Source organism: Drosophila bipectinata, chromosome 3R (assembly GCF_030179905.1).
Source record: "Drosophila bipectinata strain 14024-0381.07 chromosome 3R, DbipHiC1v2, whole genome shotgun sequence".
Taxonomy (NCBI): domain Eukaryota; kingdom Metazoa; phylum Arthropoda; class Insecta; order Diptera; family Drosophilidae; genus Drosophila; species Drosophila bipectinata.
The window spans coordinates 19,262,241-19,275,028 of NC_091739.1; the positions used below are offsets into that span (position 1 = coordinate 19,262,241).

At 40.0% G+C, this 12,788-nt stretch overlaps 1 protein-coding gene across 3 annotated transcripts in view; it reads left to right on the forward strand.

Annotated features, from left to right (window-relative positions):
* beat-Vc (beaten path Vc) overlaps positions 1 to 12,788 on the forward strand; it is a 48,044-nt gene that overhangs the window by 30,950 nt on the left and 4,306 nt on the right. For 2 of the 3 annotated variants that reach the window (XR_011443253.1, XM_017249313.3), the window contains exons 3-4: positions 8,859 to 9,018; positions 10,810 to 11,018. The exons of the other annotated variant lie outside the window; for it this stretch is intronic. Coding sequence is in view for 1 of the 2 variants with exons in the window: in XM_017249313.3 (XP_017104802.2) it covers positions 8,859 to 9,018; positions 10,810 to 11,018 (369 nt within the window). In the remaining variant the exon portion in view is untranslated. The remainder of the gene's footprint in view (positions 1 to 8,858; positions 9,019 to 10,809; positions 11,019 to 12,788) is intronic. 3 annotated transcript variants of the gene reach the window in all.

Sequence of the window (12,788 nt, forward strand, 5' to 3'; positions counted from 1 at the left end):
ACCACACTGGGCAGAAAATTGGCAAATAAGCTGCATCGATATTTATGTACAGAAGGGTTGCATTATTATTTTATAGGAAGATTCAACTAGAAAAAAAAAATTATTTAAAATATAAAGAAAAAAATTCTGCAATACAACAATTTCTTGTCATGTACTTTCATTTAATTCACCGAACAGGATATTGTAACAGCAGGACAACGTCAATAATGAACTGTAGTTGGGAACAGATTTTCTCGGCCTTTATCTTATCGCCATTCTCCTCGTGGAAGATGTTTTTTTTATTGTATTCTTGTAGCCCGAGGACTAAGTTTGACTTTGTGGCTGGCTTTAATTCATTTACAAAATTTAAATATTTTTTGCGAGCCCCATTGCTCGGCTTGATTGCTATGGTGAGTTCCTTGAGGATTTGAGGGTCGATGGGTGGTTGGGCTCTGGGGTTCTGGCTATAATTTGACTTAATTTTTGTTAATAATTATTTTCGCATTTTCGGCATTGCTTGCGGTTGATGGCAGCGAACGTTGCCGCGGCAAGGGATCAGAGTTAATTAGTTTGTAATTATTATAAATTGAGGATGAATGCTTGTGGCAAGTTTAATTGGATATTTGATGTTTTTAAATTACGCAAAAATGAGCGTGAAATATTAGCGCTGAGTGCTGTACTAGCTTTGTTTTTTGTTCCCCATGAATATATATGTTTTCTCGCTGTAAGCTAGTCATGGCCGGGGGTAAATTAATTTTTAATGCCTTGGCTTTGTCACGCGGCTCCATATTTATGTGCTGAGCCAAAGCAGCTGCCTCATGACCAAGTTGCATGCTTTTTATGTCATCGGCCGTGCTTGTGTCACGTGTGCCACGCCTCCAAGAAGGTACAGGGAACTATCGAAAGTTTCAACAGAATATTTACAGACACATCTTCTAGAAAAAGTTTATAAAAATCTAAAAAAAATTACTCTTTTAGTTCAAATACTTTATTCGTTTTTAAATATGTTTATTGTTATTATTTCTTTGTTTTTTTTCTGTAGCTGTTTACTGTAGATTGAAGATGGTTGGTTGGTTTTCGGTTGCAGAGAGGGTGCTAAACAATTAATCATAATCTCGTGTAGTTGCACAACCCAAGTGCCTGGGCCACGTTCACAGCCAGCCCAGCCCAGTCCTCGGGAAGCAGCAGTTTTTCATAGTAGCGAACAATAAATTTTAGAGCCGCCGGCCGCGTCTTGAGCAGTCATAACTTTGAATCAAGAAGGCCACGTACCCTTGCACACCCACGCTTACAACCAACACCCCACACCCAAACCCACACCTATACCGAGCTATACTGAACTGCATCACCCACTGGGGGGTTGAAAATATGTTTAAATTTTACTTTAGTTTGCTCCAATCCTGTTATTGTATTATCATTTTCCCTATGTGTGCCACCGAGACACGTACATTTGTAATAATTTAAGATGAAATATGCTGCTCTGGGGATGGGGACAATGATAAAGTCGTTCGCTTTATTTATTCCCCCCACTGCTAATTCAATAAGGGGGCAATAAGGAGTAATTGTCTTCAGGGCGAACTATTTTTAAAGGACTACAAAATCTGCATAAGTGCACAAAGCATTAATACTCCTATTAAATGGATAATATTTCCCCTTAATTGGTCGACAAAGACTGCAAGCCATTTTTTCGATTTCTTCCCTTTTTTGATCCCTGTAAACGACTATTGACCACTAAGAGCTCTCCAAGTACACATCTGCATGCAAAAGTACACAAGTCTGGTTGAAAAACTTTAACCTTTAGTGTTTGTTTTATTGCCAATGATACACAATTGTTTGTTCTTCCTGCCAAGACCAGCTAGCACACAGTTTTCCAGAAACTGGTCTCCATTTACATTCCCATTTTCATTTCCATTTTCATCTGCCAATATACCCAGGCAAATGCCCCTCTCCCTGCACCATTACCCTGTTGTTGTCTTTGGACGTCCAAATTGATTCTATTGGCTTTGTTGTGATAAGGTCAAAAGTTAATGTAAATGTTGTGGCCCTGTGCATTGAGACAGTTTGCTGGGGGTTTCGGGTTTCCAAATTAAAACTTCCGACTTGGCCATTCTTTTTGATGTGGCCGAGCCGAGGGGGCGAAACTCTGATCAAAGTAAGCTGACACTTGGGAGTTGATCCATAAAAGTGATATGCAAGCTGCTACCACATAAGCTTATTTTACCAGAAAATGCTCAAGTTGTGTCTGAAAGTTCAGATGGAAGTGACAGTTGCCTTAGCCTTTGCGAGTTTATAATATTTTATTTACTGATAAAGGACAAGTCAATAGTTTTTTTTAGGGATACCTTCAGAGAGTAGAACCTATTTCCTGTTGTTTTATTTTTAGTCATTAGAAAACAATTTTTCCTTTTAAAGAGTTAATTTCCTCTTAACTCATGCCACATGTGATTCAGAACGAGTCCTGCAGCGGGGGCGAAAGTGGGGCAAAGCAGGAGATCTGTGGCAGCTAACTGACAGCGATGCCGTGTCGATGTCGAGAGCATCCATTCTCCATCCAATCTGCTCGAAAATCCACAATTCCTCCCCATCGTACCATTAAAGCAATGCCAGCCGCAACCTTCGACTCCTCCGCAGATGTTTTTTCTTTCTCCTGCCCCTGTCTCCATCACAATTCTTCCTCCTTATCCCACTGTCTCGGTCTCAGACTCAGTCTCTATCTCTGTCAGAGTCTCTGCGGCTGTCTCTCTGTGTGTTGGCTTTGGCAAAGTTTTGTGCGTAACATGAAAAACTTCGATAAATTCACAGTTGAAACAATTACCATGAATTTTATCAAAAATGATACGCGCTGTTCGTATCCGACCATGCAGCAACAATATTTTTTAATGCACTTTGGGGGAAAATGAAACGCAAGAGGGCAGGCAGCAGGAGGCGGAGGCCGCAGACACGCAGGCAGCTGCTCAGGATAAAGATCGTCGGGAGGCGGGGTGGGAAAATGGAATACGCCCGGCCCCCAGTACCCGGCCGCAGTCCCGGACTGGGAAAACGAATGCGGAAAAAATGAACGGGGAACGCAGAGCCGAGAACTCGGAGCTAGCAGGGGGACATTCCTGACAGATAGACCAGGAGCCAGCGTGAAGTTTCTGGGATGCCTCGACTGCTTTCGCTTCTCCGTAAAATGTAAGCGCAAAATTGCTTGAGAAAACTTTCTCAACTTTTCAGCTAATATTTGACTTTGGCAAAATAAGCAGACGATGTGGAAAAAACAACGCAGCGGCGACATTGCATCGAATGGGAAAAATATATATTTTCTTAAACATTATGCGACGACATTTGCACTGATGTGAAAGTATCTTGCAGATCCTGAAGCTCCCTTCCTTCCTCCCTCGCACATTCCATAAAATATGCTGCAACGCGACCAAGAAGAATATACGTAATAAAAAAAAGATACTATTTATGCCAGTACAAACTTTTTTTTCGCCCTAAACGTTGCAATTGAAAATGTACATTAAAATTGATATAACCCCGCAAGGCGAACAACTTTAATGGCAGTCAATTGCAGGCAATTTCGAATTTGTGTAAACTTAATATTTTGTTATTAGTTTGCGAAAGTGTCCAATGGTTTTTATTCTATTTCAGAGCCAAGCTGCCAGCGTCGGCAACTCAAATAGATTTTGAGTAGCTTTTCAGTTCGAGTCGACGTTAAATGAGAAAAGTTTTCTCGAGTGTTTGTTGCAGTTTTTCGTGTAAGTTGGCCTCCGCTCCTTCGTGGCAGGTGAAGTGTCCTTTCCCCCTTTTCTCTACATTTTTTTTTTTTGATATTCTTTCCCTTCTTGTCGTGTGGCCGGCCGTTAATGATCTTTTGCTCGACAGTTTAGCTTCGGTTTTCAGTTTAGAATTTCAGTTACTCTCGCTTTTCTGGGCCGCTGGCCATAAAAAAGTTCCTTGAACAGCAATTAGCACAGAAAAAATGTGAAGATTGAAATTTGCCAGACTGGTGGGGTGTTCTTCAATTTCCGGCCATAACTTCTGCAATTGGCACAGTTTCTCATCAAAGAGCCTTTACCCCGTTTTGTAGGCCACATCTCACTGGGAACTCTCGGCCGCGCCCAGTTTACTAATTTTAGTTTGAAACTTTTTGTTTTCGAAACGTACACACACATACAATAAATAAGCCCCAACGTCTCTGTAGAGACGGAAAAACCAACAAAAAAATACGTGGGACGTGGGAAATCTGTTGGCTACAAAAGCCATGACGAAAATAACAAAAAACCCGGCGAAAACTCCGAAAAAAATAAAAAGAAGTCGGAAAAATTAAGAGCAAACAAAAAGGCCAGCGTCGTTTTCCCAGGGCCGAGCATATTGTATTGAGAGTTCTTTTTAATTAAAGGAAAAAGGAACGCCAAGAATGGCAGCGGTAGATTGGGAATGGTTACTGCAGCTCTGAATTTATAAAAATGATTAAAAAAGTTGCAAAATGCAAAAGGCAGAACAAACAATCGCAAAAATTGCACGGAGCGGAAATAAATTTAAACACAAACAAATTTGTCAGAGACCAAAATAGAGGCACAACAAAAAAACTGCTAAGATGAAATGGAAAAATATGGGAGCGAAAAAAACTATAAACAAAACATGGGCATAAACAATGCATTTCTGAATATTTGCATTGCGTATACGCCACGTAATAAATAAAGAAGGGCAAGTGGAATTGGGATATATATTGATGCAAGCCACCACATTGCTTCTGCCTTAAAGATTTGGGATCTTAAAGAATACTTTCTTTTCTTTCTAATACTTTTTAATACCTTTCCAACATTCTTAGCTTAAATTCAATAATCAATTAACTTTTTTCATTATACGTATGTATTTTCTTTTATTTTTGTCCCATCTTCATGGTGGGAATCATGGTCATCTTTATTTGAAATGAACTTAATGCTCGTTTGTGCCAGTTTTCTAGTTTTCAGACTTCTACTTGAAACTATTATATACATTTCCTCCTACCTGCTTGCCGTGTTATAATCAAGTGCCGACTAACTGCAACTTGTAGTTGCAAGTTTGTAGGTATTTTTGCAAATTGGCAGCATCTGTTGGATTCTCATCTGATTAAATATTTAAGTGAAATTTATGCATAATTCCATAAAAGTCTGGTTCTTTCTAGAGTCGTTTTAATCAGCGAGAGTAAGACATCATTTTGCGGAACTTGATGCAATCGCCGACACCGAAGCCATGTAGAAAAACTGCCCCGAAGCAATCCATCAACGCATATCGTGAGCAAAAAGCCTCCCAAAACTAAAACCCAACAATCCCCAAGTGTATAAAACTGTCAGGATACAGCACTCACACATCCACCCCGACTACAGCAACAAAACGAAACTTGTGAACCACATTTCCCTTCTGAAACACACTATATTAAAGCTATTCTTTAAGTCCCCGAACAAACTATTCGGAAAGAGCAAAATACAAGTAAGAAGATGATGAATCTTTTGTTGTTTCCCGACTCTGAAAGCCACTAAAAATGTTAACTGAAATACAAGGAGAATAAATGTATGGCCTCAGACAAAAAAAAGGGAAAGTTGAGCTCTCACTCCCCCTGGAGAATGTAACCAAGATGAAATGTGTGCTCCAACCAGCAGCAATAACATGTTGAGCAAAAAATTATGATGGAAATGGGGAGCAGATGGAAATAGGACACGGGAAAAATAATGAAAGCCAAGAAGGACGAAAGCGCATTGACAAGCAACTCATAGTCCTTTAGCTTGGCATAAAACTAACAAGAAAATTCAAAGAATGCTTACTTTTAAGGGCGTTGCGAATCGTGTATAGTAGCACTTTTCTTTAAAATGTTACGTAAAAATTCCTCAAAAATGGCACTAAAAATATAGAGAAGCTTTAAGAGTTTCTCTTAAAAAATCTTATATAAAACTCCATGATTACATTTTTTCGGAATTTTTCTAGTATACTCCCCAAATTAATGTTTCAACCTCGCCAGCAGCAAAAACAAAAACGTACCACATGTCAATGTCAACAGCAATGACAAAGACAAATTTACCTAGCTTCAAGGACTCTAAGAAAATCGTTGTATTTGCCATTAAAATTTAAATTAGTAAATAGCCGCTCCTGTATCTTTGCTCTCTTTCAACAACATCTTTCGAAATTGAGATTTTTTTGTAAATTTAATGCCTTGCAAGAACTTAAAAAAAAATACACGCACAAATGGCGCCGAATTCCGTCCGGCAATCAACTAAATTCAAAGCAAATTGTCCGCACAATGGCCCAAAGGACAGCGGTCCAGGCCAGGCCCAGGCCCATCATGATTGTCCTCGAGGACACAGCAAGCCAAATGCCTCATTATTTTGCGCTTGAGAAATTTCTGTCTCGTCACTAATTCATCATTGTTTCGGCACATTAAATCCTTGAACGTCAACGCATTCATTATCTCATCGCATGTGAGCCTTTGGGGATGAGCCGGAGCTTTTGCATTTGGGCTTGCCTTCCCTCTGATTTTGGCCAACTCATCGCCGACCTCACATGGTCAGCTGTCTGTCTGTCCCTCTGTATGCCTGCCTGTCATCGGGAGCTTGGTCGCCACGGCATGCTTGAGTGATATTAACTGACCGACAATCAGTCAAGGGCAACGCAACTGAACCGGCAGCAGCCAAAACACACACTTTTCCCAAAGAGGCTTAGGCCAGATTTCGGGCTTCGGGAAGCACAAGAGCATTCTTGTGGCTGCCCACGAATTGTCCTAGTCATTTTCGCAGATGTTCTATTTAACCCAAAGTACACTTAAGCAATACTCAGTGGAGTTATGAACTATTAAAGTAAATGTATACTTTAAAGACAGCATATTTTGTAGCCAAAAAGTCAATAGATACTTTTTTGATTGTAGAAACAATTTTTTTTAAATCTATGAATACCATTTAGCTAACATTCAGTGGGTTAAAATCCTCCTCAATCTACACAAGGGTACAAAAGTGTGCCCTACATGTTAATTGCTTTTCAGGCTAATCGCATTTTTTGCCCGTCATTATGAGTAGTGTGTCTGGAATGCGCCCATAAACCAATTTGTCGAAAAGATTGCGATGGCTGGCAAATTGCTTAAAGCTCTCCGCAATTTAAACTATTCCAGCGGGCAGACAAAACAAAATAAATAATGCAATCGTTTCATGTAATCTACCATCAAATAAACCAAGTCTTTAATAAAAAATACCCCAGGACAATATGCAAAGCCCAAATAATCGCACATGTCATCTGGCCTTAATTTCGTATGCAAACAAAACATCATTACAAATAGCCGGTAAAAAAACTGTTAACACGGTGACCAAAAAAAAGACTTAAATAACAGTAGCAAACATTTGAAATAACGAAAGTTAAATGTCCTTGCAGCATAAATAATTCCAAAATAAACTTGTATTTGCATCGCAAATGTAGAACAAATGTTTTGTAGTTAAAGTAAAAATATATACTTCTCTCTTAAGTTACAAATTTAATGATCCTGTGTTTAATTAAGTACCATAATTTAATTTAAATATTTTTTTACATGCCTAAAACTATTTAAAATGAAAATAAATACACAACTTCCAATATAATATAATTTATGTAATACAAATATATATTCAATTAAGTAATGGTATATAATTCGAAAGACTTAGTTATGAATTTAGTTGACAAAAACTGCACTTTATTAGAATTTACAAAGCTCGTTGTTACAATTGCAAATTGTGTCACGGAGATTAGTCATCGCTTCACCTCCCTGGAGGACAAAAATCATTCCACAGTTGCTAGGGCAATAAATTCAGACCTTCGGGGAGGATGCCAGAAAAAGTCATATTACATCGCTAATTTATGTAGCACATAAGTTAATTTCTGTTTGTCTGTTATTTGTTGTAATTAGTCGACGTTCAAGCCGTTGTCCCAGGGGCCATTAAAACTCGTCCCTGGCCGGAAATGCCGAGAACATAAACAAACGAAAAACTGTTGCTTCCGCTAGCTGCGTGCGAAAAAAGGATATACACTAGCCACGAAAGAGATGCCCATAGTCCGGGCTAATTATTTTGTCGGTCAGCCAAAGTTCATAGTTCACATGCCACGGCGGCAGCCGCATCAGGAGGAATAAGGGTAGGCATGGCCATGGGTCTATGGGGCCATGGAAAGATAGTAGTACGCCCACTCGTCCTTGGTCGCCATTTCGTTTCATTTCGTCCGTTTGTATAATTTTTATTATCAGGCCAAGTAAAATAAACTTAATTAATACCCGCGTCGGACGTCGGGCCGGCATTTGATTCATGGCCTGCATTTGCGGGTCCGGCTTAAATGCAATAATGAATGTGGCGGCGCGAAATAAAAACAAAAATAAAAATAAATATAAAAGTAGGAATAAAAATGTGCAAAGTGCGAAGGCAGAAAGCCAGAAAGTGCTGAGAGCCAGGCCCAAAGTCAAGGCATTAATGATGGTGACCTTTTTGGCACCTTTCCCAGCGAAGAGGACTTTTTTAAAAGCTGAATTTTTTGTTTACAGTGGGACTTGCTAAAAGTACATCAGTAATATACAAGCATTTTTTTAATAACTTCGAATATTTAATTTAAAGATTTATAAGAAAACACCTATTTCTTGACACCCTACATACACTTGATCCACTCTTATAGGCTTATCCACAAAAAACGAAATCACTTAACAAACAATGAAATCCCTTGGGATAACGAAACAAAATCTATTATTTAAATTTTTTTTTATGGTCAGGTCAACCTGCCGTATAGCCCTTCACTCGAATTCATACGCCCCGTGAGCCCTTGTGGCAAGCTCGCACTTATCAACAGCTTACCGAATAATGCCAATCGAATCGCATTCCGTTCTGGTTTCATGTCGCATACCACTCTTGTTGCAGGAATGGCGCCTCTGCCCGCGGAGGGATTGCACCTGTCGAACCTATCCGTGCCGCGAATTATCGACGTGTCCCAAAAGGCGAAACTCTTCTGCAGCTACGCGATGGGCAATCGGACGCTGAACTCTGTCAAATGGTACAAGGATGGCCTCGAGTTTTTCAGGTGAGCCAACGGCTGTGGCCAAAAAGCAAATAAAAATGCTCCATAAAAAAATATTTTTCGGCATTCAGTTTGAAATAATAAAATGTCGCAAGTGCGCGGCCAGGGAGTTGGCAGTTGGTAGTTGGTAACTACCGAGTTGGCAGTTCGAGATCGGAAAATGTGCTGGTGCATTCATGCAGATTTTATGGCGCAAATTGAAAACGTCATGAAACTGCAACACTGTCCGCAACAAAGTGAAACCGGGCACCCAAAAAAGTGGCGAGGAAATTCGTGGTATGGCAATGGGTCGCTTGAAAGTGTCGCAACTAATTTAAATGCTTAATTGAAATGGATTTTTATGGGCTCCTGGAATTGCGGCCAGGTGGCGCTACCGTATCGGGCCCAAATATGTGCGAAGAGAGTTTTTTATTTAACTGGCTTAATTGTTGCACATTGCTGCATTCATATTCACACTTGCACAACGGAGAACTGAACCGGAGCCCAGATCTGCGCTTCATCCGGGGCCTAATGGAGTGCGAAATTTTTAACAAAGGTGTATATTTGGGCATTACAGTTTTTATTTTTTTTTATGTTTTGGTTATTGATTTTAAAGCCGCAAACATGCCAACAAATGGCAAGTGATGGAAAAAAATTTTATTTATGTCAAATAGTAGAACCATTTAAGGGTTTATATTCTTTTCCAAATGGACTGACACGCCCAACTTTTATTAAATGCACTTTCAGAAATAACAACAACTAATAAATCCAATAATTGTTTATATTCTTTCTAACAAAAACTTGATTTTTGCAGTGCAACCCTCTGGCAAGAACGCCCCTTGCAACATCGTTGAATGTAAATTTGAAACGTTTTGGCGACCACATTCTATTGGCTTTCCCAGCCCAAAATTATTGTTTTTGACATATTCGCGAGGGTCGTCCGATTTCACGAGGGGGAAATAGGAACGAGGGCGGTCTTTGGAGCCGTCTCTCCAGTAATTTACTGCCGTAGGCATTTGGCTTTTATCAATTACGCTTTTGTGTGAACGTTTTGATTGTGTGGTCTGCACTCGACTTCAATTATTCATGCACATTTGACACTGCGGTTGCTTCTATTTGTAACAAAAAACGTCACAAAGACTTTTACAATTTTGAATTAGTTGGACCGTGCTTTTTCATTTACTAATTTGTGAGCTTATTGTTCGAGTACAACATTTTGCTTGATCTTTTTGCAAAACTCCAGTCCAATTAGTGTATGGAATGCAATAAGTTTAGAAAGTAATATTTTCGAAAATAAAATTTCAAGTCAGTATTTCTTAATTGACCATTTTTCTTATATTGTAAAATCATAAATTCTTTTGTTTTCGAAAATCCTCTTTTTATTTGTTAACTCTCAGCATATATTTGCAATGCGTAAAATCTAACAAATGGAAAACGATTTTGCCCAAACCCCGTGCTAATTGCTGAAATCAAATGCAACATTCCCGTCGAACATACGAAAGAAATTTGAATTTCGAATTTTCGGAATTTGAATTTTATTTGTGCTTTGCAGAGAATGCGAAACCGAGTGGCAACTGCATAATATTCATAATAAAATCGACAGCCCTGCCAAAAACTGGATACAATGCGAAGAAACGTTTCAGATGCAGAAACTCAAATGAAAACCGAAAAATAAAAGAGAATTTTTTGCTTGATTCCCTCATCAATATTTCATGATTTCGATTTTGGCGCAGCACTTGAGCTTAAGCTGCAGTCTCCAATTGCACCATCCCCGTCTCCATCTAACGCTACGTAACTGTCTATCTCCTTTTGCAGATACTCGCCGCTAACTCCGCCGACAACAAATTGGTTCCCCGTTAAAGGTGTCACCATTGCCAACGGTTCGCCGCATTGCAATCAATTCATCTGCAACGTAGAGCTGGAGAAGCTCAACGCCAGCTCGTCCGGCCAGTACAGATGCGAGGTCTCTGGCGATGCGCCCGAGTTCAAGTTGATCGATCAGTCGGCCAATATGACAGTCGGTGGTATGTACATATAATAAATGCATCCCAACATGATCCCAATCGTGGGTCCATAGTACACTGAATTAAAAAAGGTATCAGACATCATATACAGACTCTTTCAAAATATGTCAAGCTACACGTATCCTTTTTTTACAATTTCCTATTACCAAATCCTTTTGATCCCACTGTGCACTTGCTGAAATTTTTGTAGATGTCTTTGATTTATGTTTTGCAACATAAAGACAACAAATTATGTGCAATTTTGCAAACACTTAATAAAATTATAAATGGTCTTTGCACGGCCACCGAACCCGATGCTATTTCGAGGTATAGTAGTAGGTAGGAGTTCAACCGACAACTCCTTTCCATTTATCAATGCCACACGGCGGAGTATTTTCCGGGTGGATTGCGGAGGGAATCACGATTCCGAGAGGAGTACGGCGGAAGGGCGCGACCGTAGGTCCGTGGCAGTGGCGGTAGGCAGTTCAAAAGGGCGTCACATAAATGCTGGAAAATTGTGACACGCGTCAGCCATTTGTATGAGTAATGATTGTTAATAAATCCTGACAACCATCCATAGGCTCCGCCCACCGCCACGGGTGGTCGGACAGTACCCCCCAGCCCATGCCTCATTCCCATACCCCTGCCAACGTCCCGCAGCGGCACCTGACGCTCTAGTGAACAAATTCAACTCAATTGTGAGTTTTGTAGGAATCAATTTATAATCTACAATGCGCGGTCGTTTGGCGTTGTCACGTGCTGGGCCTAGACAACAACAATGCTAAAATCCCAGGACCAACTCGTTTGCGGCACTTGTAGTTGGGTTTGTTAACGTCAACGTCACCCGCTCGCTCCACCAGTAACACCAGCACCACCCGCACCACCAGCACCACTCACTCCGCCCCATCGACACCATCGCCGGTAACGCATCACCCGCCATTTTGATTTCGCTTTGATTGGCGGCGTACATGGCGATGAATTCTCCGAAAAACCCACTGGCCTACACAGTGATAAATTAAATAATAAATTTAAAAGTTATAATGCTGTATTTGCTAATAATATGAAATTTAATATTTAATTATATTGTAAAGTTCAGCATAGATGTTTTTTATAATTTTATAATGTCCATCTGAACTTTTCCATAAAATATTTTTTTGGTGTAACCTCGTCCCTATTTTTGCGGTTGATTTCGACCAAAAGGAACCGCCAGGCATTCCGTCACACAACCAGCCAGACTTTCGGTTACTGGGCTGGTTCTACTTTGAAATTCAAATCAATTGATTTCGGTCCAATGTCATTTCGAGGCAAATGGAAATGGCCTGCTTATGTCTTTTGTTTCTAGTTTCTATGCGGCTCAAAATGATTTATTTGTCGCAATTTCGACGCTCAGCGATTTGTTTCCTTTTGTAGCTAGATAGATGCTAAATGGGCGGCTTTCAGAGGGGTTTTCCCGACGGTGTGTGGGTGTAGGCGCTGTTGGAGTGGTTATGTCAGTAAATGGGTCTACCACTGTGACTGCGGGAGCCATGGGAGGGTATGGCGCGTAGGTTGTGGGTGCCTTATTTATTGACGTTACTTTAAGAGATATTGATTTGCATAATGCGCACTTAAGCATTTGTTTACGCGTAACAATCAAATTTGAATTCGCATTTTCGTATTTGTATTTCGTCTTTAATTGGATGTTTGGTAAAGGGCAGACAGTATTTGTGCTCGCTATTTGAATGTCAATTTGACTTTTATCTATTCAACGTACTTAAATAGACAAAGTAAGCCATGCTCAAGTTGCTGTAC